The 18,441-nt window shown below is 54.8% G+C and overlaps 1 protein-coding gene across 1 annotated transcript; it reads left to right on the forward strand.

The window, feature by feature from the left end:
* Window positions 1-82: 82 nt before the first annotated feature.
* On the forward strand, window positions 83-11,882 carry LOC100723347 (pepsin F-like). Its single transcript, XM_023563432.2, has 11 exons — window positions 83-1,762; window positions 2,222-2,394; window positions 4,794-6,023; window positions 6,881-7,001; window positions 7,267-7,384; window positions 7,452-7,570; window positions 8,333-8,532; window positions 9,215-9,331; window positions 11,126-11,270; window positions 11,347-11,445; window positions 11,631-11,882. Exons 3-11 carry the CDS (start codon window positions 5,974-5,976, stop codon window positions 11,781-11,783), a joined length of 1,122 nt encoding a protein of 373 aa, XP_023419200.2. The 5' UTR covers window positions 83-1,762; window positions 2,222-2,394; window positions 4,794-5,973; the 3' UTR covers window positions 11,784-11,882.
* The last annotated feature ends 6,559 nt before the right edge of the window (window positions 11,883-18,441 follow it).

The raw sequence follows: 18,441 nt of genomic DNA on the forward strand, positions 1-18,441 counted from the left end.
CCCGCCCCGCCAACCTGGCCCCGCCCCGTTCTCAGACCGGATCCCACCTCTACTTCCCTGCTGAGTGCGCCTGCGCAGTCAGCCGTGTGCTAGGTTTTTGGAACCTAGAGGCTTAGACTAGACAAGGCTCCCCGTATTTCCCTGCCATATGACTCGACGCAACGACCTCTGTCTTCGCCTCGCACAGGGTTCGAATCTCTAGGGTCGGATTCGGCCGCCCCAGCCGCGGTGAGGTTGCTCAGTCTGAGGAGGGCCAACGCTGTGCCTCGATTTCTTCTGTCATCAGCTGTCACAGTGTCGATGGTGGAGGTGCTCCCGATGGCCAGAGCACAGACTGTTGTCTTGAGCCTGCCCTGAGACAGCGGTAGGACAGGCAGCCAAGGCCGACGACGTCACCTGTGGATCTACTCTTCCACTGCCAGCCCAGCACCCAAAGGCCCAGAGTTGGCATCACCAAGATACAAGGAGCAGGCTGAGCCATCAGATAGGGTTAAATCACCCACAGAGCAAGAACCTACGCGGAGTGACCCACTGTGCCACCAGAAGGGGAGCAGGGCGGGGCACAGGAGAGTCGGCTACCTGAGCAGGCAGAGCCAGCAGCTGTGTTTCATTGATGCCCCCTCTCTAGGGTTGGGGCTCAGCAGTCAAACCTGAAGCCCAGTTAGAGGAACTCTTTCTGGGGACAGTGGTGACATGCGGGCGCAGACAGATGGAGCCCAGTCAGTGGGGATCCCTGCCCGATCCGTGCCTGCAGGAAAGGCTCCCCAGGCCGGCTCGCTTAGCCCTCACAGTGTGACCCGGAGCCACAGTGTGACCTGAAGACATGGTTCAGGGAAGCCAAGAGGGCAAAAGAGTTAGGCGAGGGCCTTAGCCACACAGGAGATGGCTCCCTGCGGCCTACAGAAGGACAGCCACCCTGATGTTGCCAGGGATGTGGGGATAGAAATCTTGGCACACCCCACCTTGCCCAGAGGGCCCTGTGCTGGGATCTGGGGAGGTGTCACCCCCTCTGCAGCACCAGGAGCCCTGCTGAGCTGGGCCCAAACCAGACCAGCACAGAGCTGGCAAGCTGCAGGGAGCGAGGCAGCCCCAGAGCCACCCGGCCTGGCTGGTCAGTGATGCCCAAGCTGGACCTGGGGCTCACAGCAGGCCCATCTGGTTGCCTTAGCCCTCAAGGCCTCCAGCTGCCCTTTTGGCTGAAAATGGGATAGCCAATCGAGTCCAAAACACACCACCATCTGAGCACTGTAGAAATGGAACCCAGCATCAGGGCCAGGGAATTCTGGATGTCAATTGAGAGTGCAGTAGGTGATGACAGGAGCAGAAGCCATGTTGAAGCAGCCAGGTGTCATGCAAACTAATACAGTGTCCCCAAGGCTTCGGCCCTGCAGGCAAGCTGGGCCAGGTGCTGCACAATGCCCAAGGTCCATGCTGAGCAATTCCCCCACTGACCCCAGCCCAGTGCTTCCTCTTCAGGTCCTGCAGGCTCCCACTCATGCCGGACAGCATGCACATCTGCCTTAAACACCCAGGAGTACTGCTGAAGAGCGACTCTGTCCTGTGATACAGGAGCCTTGCTCTGTTATCCCTCAGCCCCCGATTCCCACGAGCAGGGACTCAGCATCTGCTCAGCTCCCATGAGGCTCCACATTGGTCTGAAGGGAAGAGGGAGCAAGAACAGGAACGGAGTGCCTAATAACTGCTTCCATGACAACCAGAAGGACCAAAGAGGCTCACACCCAGTGGGGCAGGCCCTGCAAAGGTAAGGGTCTAGAACAACAGAGGCCTAGGATGCCAGGTAAATGGCCACCATCCACCTCCAGGCCTCCTTCTGCTCTTGGGCACGGCACTGTCAGTGGAGCTTTGGGACCACAGGGCATCTACCCCATCTCTAGCCTTCCCCCAGGGCACCTATGACACCAGGTCCTGCCCAATGGCCAGCCCGTCCCCACACTCATAGGCTGCATGCAGCCAGAGGCAGCCAGGGCTCAGGTGCATGGGGCCAAGTGTGCCCTAAATGAGCTACATGGATAAACCAGTTATTGCTGACTATGCTGATGCTGGGCACAGCCCTGAAGACTACCGGCAGCAAGGCTCCAGGTTTACTTGTCCTTGGGCAGAGTCCTTGAACCCTTTGGTCTAGTCTTTCTCTGTGTGACCCCAGGGCCCCAGAGGTGGCTGTAGCCTCGCCAACACGGTCTATATCCTCTGCCTACCACAGGTGACTGCAGCACACTGGAGACGGCATCGCCCCTTCAGCCTGGCAGCTGGAGCCTTAGGGCTCCAGTGCCCAGCTGTCCTCTCCCCAGAACTGAAGGACAAGGTGGTGGCCACATGTATGGATTCTCTCTGACCCAGCCTCCCTAAATAATGGCTGCAGAGTGGCCTGAGAAGGTAGGAGTCAGGTTCCCGCCTGCTGAGGCCCCATGCCGAGCGCTCACCATGGTAGCGTGGCCCACAAAGCTGGGCACAAGCCAGGTACACCCTGGTGCCTGCCTCCAGCATCCATATGCTATGCCTCCCACTGTACCTGGTATCTGCAGGGCCAGCTCCAGAGACTGCTTTCACCTACCTTCAATGCCAGACCTGGGACAGACACAGGATTGAGCCCCAGGAGGAAAGGAAAGACTCCTCGTGTGCTGCCCATAGCCACTGGCAGTATAAATGCCCTTCTTCCTTCGTTCCAAGTTCCTGAGCTAGACTCAGCAACAGGGCAAGGTCCCCGCTCTCTGAAGCTGCGACCCAGCACCCCACCGCCCTGCCTTGTGGCTTGGGGGCAGCTTTTGCTAGGTTCCCAGTTTCCCCAGCTCCAAGATGAGCAGCCTGAGCTTGCTGCAGGGTGGCTATGTGCCAGGCTGAGTGCCTGCTAAGTGCCAGTACTGAGCAGTGCACATGTGCCTGAGGGGCCACATTCAGGTGGGCAAGTTGGCCTGGGAGAGGAATGGGGAGGGCAGATAACACAGTGTTACCACACTATGAGCTGGAGGACTAGGTGTGTTCGTGCAGTGGGGCACTCCAGGGTCCTCCCACCACAGCTCCCAGCAAGAGTCATGTGGTACAGCTTCGGGCTCCCCAAGGAAGCTTAGTCAGGAGGAAAATCCCCTCTCTCAGGAAAGGGCAGCAGGCGACCCCATGACCAGGGGGAATGGGAGCCCCAAGGTACTGATCCCAAACATGTCTCAGCTCCCATACCGAAGGCCTGGCAGGCAGAAGCCTGGGTAAGAGGGGACATGCCGGCTCCAGCTCCTCCCTTATGGAATCAGTAGAGAAAGGAACTTCCAAATGAAAGTGTTGGCGACATATATAGGGTCTCACTATGCTTTTCAGGCTGACCTTGCATTCCTGGAATCCTCCTGTCTTGGCCTCCCTCCCAAGAGCTGGGACTATGGGAGCACACTGCCAAACCCAGACAAAAACTTTCTAATCTAACATAAAAAGCAGAAGCATCATGAATCCCTTATTCCATCACTGTGCACCAAAACCTGCAGTGTTGAGCAAAAATCTGTCTTTTCTCTACACCCTCACCATTCAAGGTTTATTGTCCATTTTTTCCTGCATTTTGCTGGAATATTTTTGTGTGGACATGGTTTCCTCTATTCCACATCTCCAGGATCTGCCACAAAGCTCTCTGACTCGGCCTGATATCACACACAGAGACCTTTCCCAGCTCTCTTCCCAGTCTGGGAAATTTATATTTGTGATCCCATGGAAACGTGATTGGAAATCCACTTACTTCCAGTCAACCACTTCCAGTGCAACCCAAGGCGAGGATAAAGACCCTAAGACATATTTACAGTTATGGGACCAAGGGGTCCTAAGTCCAGCCAAGATGCTGTTCCCCAGAACAAAAGCCCCCACCCAGGGCCCAACTGAGTTTTATTCCTCCTCTGTGAGGGGCATGGCCCGGGGATGAGGCCACAGTGAGTGGCAGGAAGTCCATGAGGGCCTGGAGCCGGGCTAGGGAGAAGGCCTGAGGTCACCTCTGCCACATGCAGTGGAAATAATCTGCCTAGCACAGCTGAGGTAGTGTCTAATATGCCTGGATCCTTGCTTCAGCTCTAATGTGTGATCTTCCTGCCCTGGAAGGCACAGCCTCTTTCCTGAGGCTGAATCCCAGGCCATGGTGTGGAGTGTGGCTCTCCATCCCATCTGCCTGGCTTGGCCACATATTTGGGAGTTGCTGGGAGGGAAACAGGACTGCCGTTCCTCAGCAGCTCCTCAGCCAACCCAGTTGGCATTGACAGAGAAGTGGCCTGGCTAGCACTGTGCACAGCAATCCACAGAGTCGTGGGTGGGTTTACCCAAGGTGAAGAGGAGCGATCTTCTTCCCAGCAGTGCCCTTGAGTGCCTCCCTTTGGTCAGGACTCAGACCTTGTGAACCCTGCCACACTGTCTGGAGGATTAAGGTCCTGCTTGTGGGCTGGGGACAGGGCTCAGGACAGGGCTCCAAGGCTCCCCAGGAGGCCAGAGATGTTCCCCAAGCACAGGCAGCCACTGTGGCTTTCATCATTATTGCAAAACCAGGACCCAACATGTTGTCCCAAGGAGGGGGTAGGTCCCCTGAGGCACACAGACTTCTGCCATGCACTAGCGATGCAATCACTCCAGGGGTCCAGTGGCATCCTCTGCTGCAGAGTCAGTGTCATATCTCATGCAGGGGCACCCTGGACACTCCAAAGCCCCATCCTGCACAAGTCTGCGGGGATAGTGAGGGGAGTGGCTGGACGGTGCCACGAGAACCTGCGGGCCAGCTGTCCAGATCCTCCAGCCTTGCCTGTGCATCCCTTCCACAGGGCTGGGGCAGGCACACCGCAGTCTGCTGTGGACAGGTCAGAGGGAAGGCAGCAGGAGGAGGGAACTGGGACTCCCCTCTGAGGTACGGCCCAGGAAGCCCAAGAAGACTGAAGCCTGCAGCTCCCACGTCACCATCACTCACCATCGGAGATCCGAAAGTCACCCACGTGCCTGCTGCCTCTTGAAAACAGGGCCACAGGTGGTATCCAAATGGCGCTGCCCTGCACCAGCCCCAAGCATCCAATCCCTGCTCAGGCTGGGGGTTGAGAAGGCTGCTTGCAGCCTTTGCTCATGTTTAGAAAAATTCTATCTGTGAATCTGTTGCCTCATGAAACTGCATGGTGAGGCCTGCAGATGCACACACCCCTGAGGTGAATGCTGGGATCCTTTCCCGAAGCTGTTTGTGGCACAGGGAAGGAGACAGTGATGGGAGACGAGAGATGTCTGCTAAGGGCAGCACGGGTTGCTCTTTAGAATAGTAGGCGTGAGCCAGGGCCTTTGCACTGAGCTGCATCCCTGGCTCATTCATTCATTCATTCATTCAAGTATTGCTAAGTCACTCAGTTGCCCAGGCTGGACTCCTACTTGGGCTCCTCCTGCCTCAGCTTCCCAGAGTGCTGCACAGCATCTTCTGTCTATCTACTGGACTACACAGGACACATGGGAGGAATGAAATCATTCTCTTGGGTCAGAGGGACCAGAGGACCAGGTATCTGGTAATGTTCAGGGGACATGGTAGTGGGCAATGTTGGGGGACAGGAAATGAGGTTTCCTAGTGCAGACCAGCTAGAACCAGTGAGAGCCAAGCATCCTCCTGACGTCTGCTCCCCACTAGCCCAGCCCCCACACTGGGTCCTCATGAGTACTCACTGGGTGGCAGTGGCATCTTTGCTGCCTGGACTTCACCCCCCCCCACCCCGTGCCAGCCTTGTGCCACCAGCTCGCTGCATGGACACAGTGGCTCTGAGCACTTCAGGCCAAACCACCCCCAGGCCACTTCGCCGGGGGCCTCTCCTCAGGAACTTCATAGGGGTCGATCTTATCACCAAGGTTTAGGTTTCTTATTTCGGCCTTTGAGGAGCCCGGGGCACATGGCATTGAGCAGGAGTGGATTTAACAAGCAGTGCTCCTGGCCCTTCCACGCCCTGCTGCGCTCCCCTTTCTCTGAATCCAGACGTGATGTGGCCCGCGTTCCTTGGACTGGTGGCCGTTGCCCAGGGCCTGGTCACGTAAGTATGGGACTAGTGGTGCCTGCAGGCTTACCAGGTCCCTTCCTCCCGATCTGGCCCCTGCCACGGTCTCCTGCTGGTCTCGGGGCAGGGAAGGCAGCGTTGTCTCCCGAGCTTTCTCGAAGGCCAAGTCTCCCTTGGCCAGAAGCATCTTGCCTGATGTGCTGTGGCCCAGGGTTCCGGGTCCCCATCACCTCTCAGGAGGTGAATGGCCTCAGATCTCACTGTTCAGTGTACAACTTGTATGGCCAAGAGAGCAATGGGGCCTGGGATCACAGACCTCTGTAGCCCAGACTTCCCTGAATGGAAAAAGGATTCTGGTCCCTGCCCACCCACCTTCAGCACTGCTCTGAAAGGGGCCTCCATGAGCTGTGAGCAGCCAGGGTGGGTGGGACGCCTGTCACTGGAGATCCACATCACCTCCTGTAACCCCCTTAGAGGGGCAGAGCGATATGGCCACAGTGACAGTTCTCTATGCCCCTGGGGGAGGAGGGCGAGAGCATAAGAAGATCAAGATAGAGACAGGAAGGGGGGTGTCAGGTAGAGCCCTTCCTTGAATGAGAGGCAGAGATTGCTTGTCCACTGAGACACGCTCATGTGTACATTGATCCTGTGCCACCCCTGTCCCTTTGCTTAACTGGTTCGATTCTAATGCCTGTGCCCTCCAGCACCCTAGGCCGCTGGGGCATTTTTAGGGTGCTTGGTGCTTGGTGCTTGCAGCCCTGCACCCAGGCAGCAGCTCCCAATGGGCTTGGCTGCCTGCCCAGTGTCCCACTGTGCCAGGCTGATCTTGCACAAAATGGATGCTCAGGAGACCAAGGCAGGTGCCCCCACTGAGCTCCACCAACCCCCACCAGGGTCCCACTGATGAGGGTCAAGTCCCTGCGGCAGAGTCTGCGTGAGAAGGACCTGCTGGAGCAGTACCCGCTGCAGCTGGCACGCGGCACAGCCTATGCGCCCATACGGAACTTCCTGGATGTGAGTGGCATGGGCGTCGGGGCTGCAGAGGAGAAACTGCGGGAAGCAGGGCCAGTTCCCATCGCAGGGCTGGGCTAGGGCTGGCATGAAGGCCCTCCTGGTCCCAGGCACAGGTGACCCAGCCCTCAGCCCTGTGATTTCCAGGTGAGGTAAATCCCAGCCTCACGGGAGGGGGGCCCAAGTCTAATCAGAGGAAAGCAGGGCCAACCTGACCTGTGCAGGGCCCCTGGGCAAAGGGAGCCCCTGACCCTGTGTCCACCTGCAGGCGGCCTATGTGGCTGTCATCGGCGTGGGCACACCGCCGCAGGAGTTCCAGGTGGTACTAGACACGGGGTCCGCCAGCCTGTGGGTGCCCTCCATCCGCTGTGCCAGCCCAGCCTGCGGTGAGTGTCGCCACCCTTGCCCCACCTGGCCCTCTGCCCAGCCTGACGCCACCCACTTTGCCCACAGCCACACACCGTGCCTTCGACCCTCAGCTCTCCTCCACGCTCCGGGTCTCAGGTCGGCCCATCAGCCTGGTCTATGGCTCAGGCAGGATGTCAGGGTTCCTGGCCTATGACACCGTACAGGTACTGAGCCAGAGTGGTGGAAGGGGACAGAGGCTGGGATGGGCATCCCCTTGTCTGCAGGAGCCCCCACCCTATCTCTGATCTTTGCACCGCTTTACTGGTGTTTCCTGATAGCAGGTGCAGGGTGACTCTGCCTGGGCAAGGGAAGCAGTGAGGTCAAGCACTTTGGCCCAGGCCAGGCACAGCACCAGGTGCCTTGGTGGGAAGAGCGTGGCAAATACTTGCCATCTGCCTTCATGGCTGGCATCATTGTGCCCCAGTGTGGGCAGCAGAAGGGGCTGAAAGGGCACATTCCAGGCCAAGCAGCCTGGCCCAGGCCTGGGGCTGGCAGAGAAATGGGCACAGATTCCATGGGGCTCCAGGCCTGAGTGCCTGTGGGTACCTGCCCCAAAGTGCTGAGCATATAGACATACACATGTACAGTACATGTGTGTATCCATACACACGTACACAAGAGACCAAGCAGGCTACCTGACATCCTCGGTGGCCATGTCGATGATGGGCAGCAGGGCACACAACAAGAAAAGCTGTGCAAACCTCAAAAGACACCATCTTGCTAGCCAGTGGCCCCTGCATGGGAGCCATCAGGTCACAGCCTCAGGTTCCCTGAGGGAAAAAAGGAAAAGCCCTTTCCACTGTGCTGGGGTGCAGATGTGGGTCAGAACCCAGGGCCACACTCAGCATCCACCACCCTGCCCAGAACTGACCCCCGTCCCAGTGGGCAGGGCCACCTTGGTGCCCCAGCTTCCTCCCTCCCTGCAGATTGGGGGCCTGGTGGACGTGGCCCAGGCTTTTGGCCTGAGCCTGCAGGAGGCCGGCAGCTTCATGGAACACGCAGCCTTCGACGGCATCCTGGGGCTGAGCTACCCTAGCCTGGGCCTGCCGGGCACTATGCCCGTGTTCGACAGCCTGTGGGCGCAGGGCCGCCTCTCGAGAAAGCTATTCGCCTTCTACCTGAGCAGGTGCACAAGGGGGCCGGGGCTTTAGCTCAGCAGCTTAGGGCCTGCCTGAGCAGGTGCACGCTCACCTCTCCCTGCACCTGGGGTGGAGTGGGGAGGGGAGATGGTCCCAGTGCACATGGAATGCAGCTTTTGGCAGAGAGCATCAGAGGGATTGGCAGGGTCAGCAGCCATGGCCTGGGGTCACAGCAGTCGCACAGCACAGGGTCTGGTGGAAGGGACCCCAACAGGCCCACACACCAGGAGAAAAAAGATAGTGAAATGCACAGAAGAGGTAACTGGTAGGGACCTGGACAGTAGCACAGAGAGCAAGAAGCCAGCAGCTCAAGGGTTACAGGAACGTGACCTCCCTCCCGGAAATTTCACCGTGGATGGCAAGTGTGTCAGCACACACCCATAACCCTAGCTACTCCAGAGGCTGAGGTGGGAGGCTCTCCAATCTAAGAGCACCCTGGGCAACACAGCAAGATTTTCTCAAAATAAGCAGAAGCTTTTTCACAAAGAGCCCAGGACCAGCAGCATAACTGGCAAAATGGTAGTGGGGCCCTTGATTAAGAAATGCTGAGAAATTCAGGAAAGCAGCAGAGGGGGTGTGGAGCCCAGTCCCTGTCCCAGGCTGGCTTTGCCCCCTAGGCCTCCCTACCTCAGCCTTCCCATCCCCAGCCGCCTCCTCCTTCCCTTACAGCAAGGCAGAGGCAGGCAGCATGCTGATGCTGGGTGGCGTGGACCCCGCCTACTACAGCGGAGACCTGCACTGGGTGCCGGTGTCCAAGCCCAGGTACTGGCAGCTGGCCATGGATAGGTGAGTGTCCCCGCTCTGTGTGTGCAGGGCACCAACCTGTGTAGCCATGTGCGGGCTCACAGGCATACACAGCATCACAGACACAGTGGGGCCTGGGCTGATGCCATCACATGGTCACACCTGCACGCCGCCCTGACCAGATCTCTCCCAGGAAGCAAGGTCAGGGCTGGCATCAGGCATGCAGGGAGGGACAGGAATCCACAGGCTCAGAGAGGTCAGTCTGAGGATCCTGCAGGTGCCAGGCCAGGGGACCAGGCCCTTCCATCTGGGAGCAAGGGGCCCTGGCTGACTGGGTGGCCAGTGACCAGGACATGGCCTGCCCCACCCCAAGGTCCCAAAGCACTGTCCCTGGCACTGCCACCAGGGTGTGGCTGGGACCTGGACAAAACCCGCCTGGGCTGTGGGGATGACTCTGGGTCCTGGCATTCGTGTGACCCAGAAAACAGCTTCAAATGCACCGGAGCTCTGGGAATGGCCTTGCCCTTGGGGGTCTAGTTCCTCCTGGATAGAGGCAGCCTATACCCAAGGTGGCACTCAGCTAACCCCAACCTAATCCAAACCTGACCTCCTAATGCTGATGGCAGTCTGGCGCACACTGGCCATGATCAGACCCCGCCCTCCCACCACTGGTTCATTCATGTGCCATTCAAACTGCACATGAGCATGACAGTGCCTGTGGGCCCTGACCACTTGCACATGGGATCAGACCGTGGGGAAGCACCCAAGGCCGTCCCTGGAAGAAGAGCCTTCCTTTCCGCCTTGGGTAAACCTGGCCCCATTTCCGTGGACTGCTGTGCACAGTGCTGGCCAGGCCACTCCCTCAGCCCTAGCTGAAGAGCTGACGAGGAACAGCAGTCTTGTTTCCCTGCCCAGCGACTCCCAAATATGTGGCCAAGCCGGGCAGATGGGATGGAGAGCCATGCTCCACACCATGGCCTGGGACCCAGCCTTGGGAAAGAGGCTGTGCCTTCCAGGGCAGGAAGATCACACATTAGAGCTGAAGCAAGGTCCCTAGCATATTAGACACTACTTCAGCTTTGTGCTAGGCAGATTATTTCCACTTCATATGGCAGAGGTGACCTCAGGCCTCCTCCCTAGCTTGGCTCATGGCCCTCATGGATTTCCTGCCATTCACTGTCCCTCATCCCTGGGCCATGCCCCTCACAGAGGAGGAATAAAACTCAGTTGGGCCCTGGGTGGGGGCTTTTGTTCTGGGGAACAGCACCTTGGCTGGACTTAGGACCCCTTGGTCCCATAGCTGTAAATATGTCTTAGGGTCTTTATCCGCACCTTGGGTTGCACTGGAGGTGGTTGACTGGAAGTAACTGGTATTCCAACCATGTTTCCATGGGATCACAAATAAACTTTCCAGACTGGGACACGATCTGAGAAAGGGCTCTGTATAGTGGACGAGGCCCACAGACAGGGAGGCACTGCTCCACTGCCCGGCAGGAGCAGCAAGGAGCGGGTCACACAGGGCCCAGGCTTGAGGAACAAAATCCCCAAGAAAGTAACCATGAAGCTGGGATCCACAGCCTGAGAAGAAACTGGCCCCACCATGGGTGAGGTCAGGTCTGGGAAGGAAACCGGGTTGTACAAAGGCCCTGGCAAACAGGAGTAGATGAGGAGGTACAGCTGGAGACTGGGTCTGGTGCATTAGGAACTGAAGGAGCAGCTGGATGGGTATGCTAGTGTGCCTGGAATCCCCGATACTCAGGAGGCTGAAGCAGGAGGGCCCCTGGGCCCTGGCATTCTAGTCCTCTGGGCCAGTGCCAGCTGTGTCCTGTCTCATAGCATCTCCATGGGCGGGAAGGACATTGCCTGCCATGGCGGCTGCCAGGCTATCCTGGACACCGGGACCTCTCTAGTAAATGGCCCTCGCCAGGCCATTGCAGCCATCCAGAAGATCCTTGGTGCCAAAGGCTCCCGAAATGGCGAGGTATGGGTCTTCTGGGCTGGGCTGCCCCAGCACAGAGGGCTCAGTAGCACCAGCCTCCCACCCCTGTCTCCCACAGCTTGTGGTTAACTGTAGCACCATCAGTGCCTTGCCGGAGGTCATCTTCACCATTGGCGGCCTCAGCTACCCAGTGCCCGCCAGCGCCTACATCCAGAAGGTGGGGTCACAGTATCCTGGCTGCCTGGAAGCGGGGAGGCCTGCCTGCCCTAGTGGTTGGGCTGAGCCATCCCATGGTGGCTGGGACAAGTGGGCCCCGAAGTGGCGCCCACACTGAGCCTCTGCTGCCCTCCGGATGCAGGGCCGAGGGAGGGCACAGGCTGAAGCCACTGTTTCTTCCTCCAGGGCAACAATGTGTGCTATAGCGGCTTCGAGGAGGAGGCTGTGGACCAGGCCTTAGGCACTGAGGTCTGGGTGCTGGGTGATGTCTTCCTACGCCTGTACTTCTCTGTGTTCGACAGGGAGAATGACAGAATCGGCCTGGCTCCTGCCACTTAGGCACTACCACCCCCACCCGGCAGGCACAGATGGGGATCCCTCCCTGCCCTAGGGCCAGCAGAGCTGGGGGCTCTAGAGAGAATAAAGCTCTTATTGCAATGGTGGCTTCTTTCTGAGCTGGGAGGTGCCTCAGACGTAAGCGGGGTCCTGGACCCATCGGGGCCACTGGGCCCAGGAGCTGCAAGGACACTGAATGGCTGCAGCCAAGTGCCCCACTCTGTCTTCCCCAGCAGGCAGCATCCTCTGCCAGTCAGGCATGCTCAGTGCCTGCCCCGGGGTACAGGAGACCTCTACCTGGCCTGCAGGCTGTGCCTTGAGGACAGTGGGCTCCTGGGGTTGACTGTGCCTGTGCCTTCGGGTGGTCCTGGCCAAACTTTAGCAGGGGGCAGCTCAAGCTTCACCAGGGCACAGTCGTGATGCCACGCGGGGCAGCTGCCAACCTTCCTCCCACCTGGGGGCCCAGGCTGAGAGCAGAAAGGATTGGGTAGGGGCTGGGTCAGTCCTCCCCTCACTGGCCATTGTTCACTGAGCACCTGCCCGGAGCTGGGTGCTACAGGACCCAGGGACTAAGGGCTGCATTAGACCCAAGTCCTGAAGGATCACTGCAAATGTGAGGCCAGCCAATGACCCTCCGTGCCTTTCTTTGCCCCTACACCCTGGCTCACGAGTCCTCTTGGGCTCCAAGTCTGCTCCTCCTCCGGAGTCCTCTCCAGTCCTTGGGGTCCAGCCCTAAGGCCTCAGGTTCCTCGCTGCTTCATGGTCTCTAAGCATGCACTGAGGCCCTGCATACCTGCTGACACAACTCCACCCTGCTCAGTCCCTCCGAGTCTCTTTGGTCCTTTCACCAGGCTTCAGGACCATTTGTTTATCCTTGGTTTTCCCAAGTCTCCTCAGTCCTTTCCACAGGGCTTTGATCCCATTCCTTTATCTTTGGGTTCCTCATGTCTCTTGGATCCCTCCTTGTCTCCTCAGTTATTTCCATTCGTTCATCCTGTTTCTCCGGGTGACTTCCATCCATCTGGGTGTCCCACACACCAGCTTCTTGTGTCTCAGCCTCTCTTTCCGTGTCTTTGTGCCCCCTGCATTCCTCTGCAACTCCCGGGTTCCCCGACCGCCTCTCCACGTGCCCACCTTGCCCCTGCTGAGCTCAGGCTCCAGCCCGGTTCCCTGCACTCCCTACTCCTGGCTCTTGGTGGCGCTGTCCTCACTCAGCATTGCACCCAGGCTGTGCAAGCGCCCTTCCTGCAGGCTGCCTGTGCTGTGCGTATAAACTGGACAGAGGAGGATGAAGAAGAGAGACCAAAGAAAGGTTCACCCTCTGAGAAGTGGGAACACGGATTTCTCCTCCTGGGTGAACTCGGAAATCATCCCAGCTGTGCAGAGCTGTGCTCTTTTCTGTGTGTTATTTGAAAATAACGGGCGTATTTGAGGTAGTGATTGGTAAGAAAATTCCAAAATGATCAGACTGGGCTGGGGGTTTAGCTCAGCGGCAAAAGCATCTGCCTTGCGAGTTCGAGGTCGTGAATTTGATCCCTGGTACTGATTTTTTAAAAAATGACCAGCCTAACCCACATATTGTAAAAGTGGAACACATCCGTTTCATTTCATTTCTTTTCCTTTTTTTGGTGGGGCGGGGGAGGGGGAGAGACAGTGTTTCACTATGTAGCCCAGGCTGGCCTGGAACTCACAGGGATCCTCCTGCCTCGGACTCCTGAGTGCTGGGACTCCCACACTCACTTTTATGTGCTGTTATAACTTGCATTAAGATCAATACTTCCACTAACAACCAGGAAAGTGAAATAAAATACAAAAAATAAATAAGCTACATGTAGGGGATGAGGTGTCACTTTGAAGGCCCCAACCTCCTCAGATATGCAATATACAATAGCCCCCGGTATGCGAGACAGAGGTAGGACAGGAATGCCTGTTCTCAGTGAGATCTCTCACCCTCTGGAAACCATACTGTGTGAGCTGGCTTTGTTTTGCAAAAGTCTTGAGGAAGTGGCTGGCCACCCTTTGTGACACTAACAGCAGACAAATTAACAACATTCTTGGGCTAATGAATTTCTTCCTGGGCTAGAGGGTTAGGAGAACTGGTTGTGATTATTTACTTCACTTAGATAGTTTAGAATAAACATTGTAGTCTGTCACATTGTAGCTTGTCACAAAGAATGCCTTTTCACTACTTAATTGTCTGGGCTCTGTGAACTGATCCGGTTTACTATATATGAATCTTAAAATAAAGATTGTGTGTGCAGTGCAGTGCAATGCGGTGCAGGCAGTAAAAGTGCCGTGTCTCCTCTGTTTTCCTTTCCGAGCGCTGCACCCCCCGTGTCCCGATCAGGCGTGTTTGCGTGTTTGCCTTTCCCGGAGTTCAGAGTACCCTAGATACTCACGACAGCTACAGATATCAGGTCCTGGAGAAAGAAGAGGAGAGCCAAGGTGATGCCCCTGCTCTTTTGTGCCAGCTCTGCCCTCCCCAGCGCTCAGGTATTCCTAGCACCAGATACTGAAAAGACAAGAAAAATCACCATCTAAAGGACTAAAAATAAAAAAAGTCTTAGGGCTTGGTGGGTGAATTTGGAGTTCTTTTTCATCAAAGGTTAAGAACACAGAACTTAAATGAAATCCTAGTTTGTGTTACAACTCTCAAGAAATTCTTGCAGCTGGGGCACTTCATGAAGACAAGAGGTTTGTTGAGCACAGTTCTGGAGCTTCAAGGACGAAGTCCCTGTGAAGATGGCATGGCAGTGTGGCACATGAGCGGAAGAGGGTGGTGGGGCACTCGAAGCCACTGGGGCTTCAGTCAGGCTCATGTCCCCCGCTCAGGTCTCGGCTCCTGTCAGTAAAACACAATTGTGGCTGCCTCGAGGCTTTTTCCTGCTGGAGTCACCCACGGAGCCAGGCAAGAGCAGAGTGTGGAGGCACTGGGTAAGCTAGGGTTTGCAGCCACCCAAGCTGTCTATGGAATATGGTGGTCACCTCAACCAGGCTGGGTCGCCTGCTGCACAGGTGACACTGCAGATGCCAACACACACCCCAAGTCCCCCCTCCATGGCCCATGCCACCAACTCCTCCAGGACACCGCTGGCACACAGGGCAGAAATCTGGAAAAAGTGTCACAGGGCCTACAGGAGGTATTCTCCTTTCTAGGCAGCTCCAGAACACTTCAGAAAGAAACCTGATGCTGTTAACAACTGACCTTCAGATACACCCGTTTGCGCACATACAGGTGGATCCGTGCATCTTGGGCAAGTAAGATTGACACATAAAAACCAGGCACCTGAGCGTGAAGCCAAGCACTAGTCTCCGTGCCGCTCCCAGACACAAAGCCAGGTGTTCAGCAAAGGTGGTGCTGATGGCAAAGCACTCCCCACACCAAAAATAACAAAAACAACAAAGTTCCCCTTTCCTTCCAATGTACAGCGCGGACTGTTCTGAGAAAGATCCCTCACTGGACAGGGTGAGTCTGGCCATATGGGGTGTCTGCTGGTGTTGCCCGGGGACGCAGGCTTGGTGGAGGACTCATGGACCTCAGGACTCTGCCAGCTTGGCTTCCAGGCTATGGCTGCAGCCACCCCAGTGTATCCAGGTGCCTGAGGGAGCCTCAACTGGGCTCCACTGGCTCAGAGAACACAGTGGCCAGGCCTGCATGAGTCCATATTGTTGGATCTGAGTGTAGCCTATGGAGCTTCTTACAGATGGCTATGCTCACTGCACCCCATTCTCATCCCTGCTCAGCCATCAGTCCCACTGCCACTCTCTGGGCTGCTGCAGGTACAGACAGACCCAGACTGAGTCCTCAGCCACCTGTTGAGGCAGGTGAGGCAGAAGTATATCACCAGGGAAGGAGCCCGAGGGGCGACACCCATGGCCAGTTCCTGTGTGTTTAGTCAGACCACGGGGGCAGGAACAGGACAGGACAGGTGGTCTGCACCATTCATCCCACAGGGCAAAGACAGTGAAGATCAGGGACTAGAGAGCAAAGGCTACAAATGCCGACTTCCTCTTACGTAGGGTTTTGTCTTGCATCTAAGAAAAGGTTGCACAACAGACATTTCAGGCTTTCTGCTTGTTTTTTCCTTTTTTGGTACTGGAGATCGAACTCATGACCTTGCGCTTGCTAGGCAGGCGCTTATGCCACTGAGCTAGATCTCCAGCACGTGCCTGTGTTCTTCTAGGGGTTTGCTTTTTAGCTTTTATGTGTAAGCCTACAATCTGTCACAAATTAAACCTGACACATATGAGGAAGGCATTTGTATAATATAGCAGATTGTTTCGGGGAGCATATTGAGAAAAGCGTTTCCCACGGAGAGATGCCTTCCTGCCACTGTCAAAAGTCCAAGATAGCCAGTGTTCATAGTTCTATTTGTGGGCTACCTAGGGCCACACAGATCTGTGTCCCTGTATCGCAACCCCATACCAGCCTGATTACTGTGGTTTTGGACCTGATTATTGTGGTTTTGGATTACTGTGGTTTTGTCTTGAAGACATAGAGCAGGACCCCTTCAGATTTATTATTTCTTGAAGGCATTTTGGCTGTTCTGAGTCATTTGAGATGAACATCTTCTAACCCCACCCGCCAAAGCAAAGGTCTGCTGGACTCGGGTAAGACTGAGTTTCATCACTTACAAAGGGAGATGGGCAAAAATTTTGTAATTAAGAAGAGAGGTTGAAGGGGGGGGGTGTAAGGGAATGGAGGAAAAATAAAGAATCAAGGTATGTCAGGTGCAGGCACAAATTCCCTATGATATGCTCACTGTGTTCCTAAAATGTACCAATAAACTAAATTAAAAGAGACAGAGAAAATGGAATTTCCTGGCCAGGCATAAGGGTGCATCGGGAAGGCTGAGGCACAGTAAGTTCAAAACCAGCCTGGACTACACAGCAAGACCCCATCTCGACCACCCCTCCCAACAGAGCTAAACCTATTCAGCATCCCTGGGATGAAACTTACTTAGCCTACATGTTTATATAAGGACATTCTGTAGGACCTGACTTGCTAAAACTGCTATCTTTACATTCATGAGTCAATGCTGTGGTTTTCTTGGAATGTCTGGTTTGGGGATCAGGACACAGCCTGAGTCATGTTCTTTCCTCTTGTTTTCTGGGAGAAGTTGTACAGAATTGGTATTATTTCTTCATTTAAAATGTGGTAATGTTTTCCACTGAAGTTATCTATGTCTCTCTTTTTTCTTTGCAAGACTGCAAATCAGTTTCTTTTGTAGACAGGTCCTTTGGTTTTCTATTTCTTCTTTTTATTTTGGTACCGGGGATCGAACTTCCAACCTCACGCTTGCCAGGCAGCTGCTTACACCACTGAGTAACCCCCGCCCCAGCCCTTCTATTTCTTCCTGAGTGAACTGAGATCATTTTTATTTTCCAAGGAATTCCCATTCATTTGTCAAATGCGTAAAATTTTCAGGCAATTGCATGCCTGGCCCAGTAGCGGTAAAGCTGCAGTGACACTCTTTCTCTGGGCGGTAAAATCTTTGTCTTAACTCTTTTTTTCCTCTAGAAAGAGGTACATGAATTTCCTTGTGGTTCTAAAAGCATTTGGATTTAATGAGCAGTATTATTTATCTGTCTCCAGTGCCATTTGCTTCTGTCCCACCTTTGCTATTTGTCTTACAATTTTATTTCTAGTTTCTTAAAGAGGAAACAGAAGTCTCAAGATCTTTTTATGCCTCACATAAACATTTAGTACTACAAAAAATAAAAGCCTGTAGTGCTATATATTTCCAAATACTAATTTAGTTTTATCGCAAAATATAACACTAAAATGAATGGTATTTCTATAAACCAGCAACGAACAAGTATAAACCAAAATCAGAAAAACACCATTTACTATTACCAAGAAAATAAATACTAAACAAAATGTGTACAGGGTATGTAACAGCAGAACTATACAGTGCCACATGTGAGCTGCACCAAGGGGAGCAATGCTGTGCTCCTGGGTAGTGGACCCACAGCTGGGGGCACAAATGTGTGTTCTCCCCCAGACAGCAGTGGAGCCTGTGCTGTTCTAGGCAAAGGTTAAGCAGGACTTTTATACAAACTGATTCTAAAATGTGTATATCTACATATAATTAAGGGAATCACCAAAATAATTTTCTTAAAAGAAAACTAAAGCTGGAGGAATCATATTATCAAGTTTCAAGGCTTCGCACAAAGTGCAGTTAATCTCGACTGCATAGTACTGGAAAAGGGGACACACAGAGTAACAGGGAACGCTAAGTCCAAAAATAGCTCTGGGTCAATATGACTCACTGGTTGATTCTCCACGAAGATTCCAGAGAGATTCGGCACAGAAAGAATCCAACACAGGGTACTGGGACAACTGGACACCCACCCATAAACTCCCACATACAAACAAAAAGCAACCCTCACACGCTTAAAAAAAGTTAGCATGATTATTTATGTAAAATAGTAAGACGCTTATAAGACCTAGAAGAGGGGGCTGGGGATTTAGCTCAGCGGCGTAAGCACCTGCCTCACAAGCAGGCGGTCGTGAGTTCGATCCCCGGTACCAATAAAAATGAAAAAAAAAAAAGACCTAGAAGAAAATCTTTGGGACCTGAAGCCTGGCAGAGTTCTCAGGATGACCTCAAAGAAGCGTAAAACATTAAGTGTGAAGAACCAGACTCACCAATCAGGG

This window comes from Cavia porcellus, unplaced genomic scaffold (genome assembly GCF_034190915.1).
Source record: "Cavia porcellus strain 051 isolate PalLab524CR breed Dunkin Hartley unplaced genomic scaffold, mCavPor4.1 scaffold_17, whole genome shotgun sequence".
Classification (NCBI taxonomy): domain Eukaryota; kingdom Metazoa; phylum Chordata; class Mammalia; order Rodentia; family Caviidae; genus Cavia; species Cavia porcellus.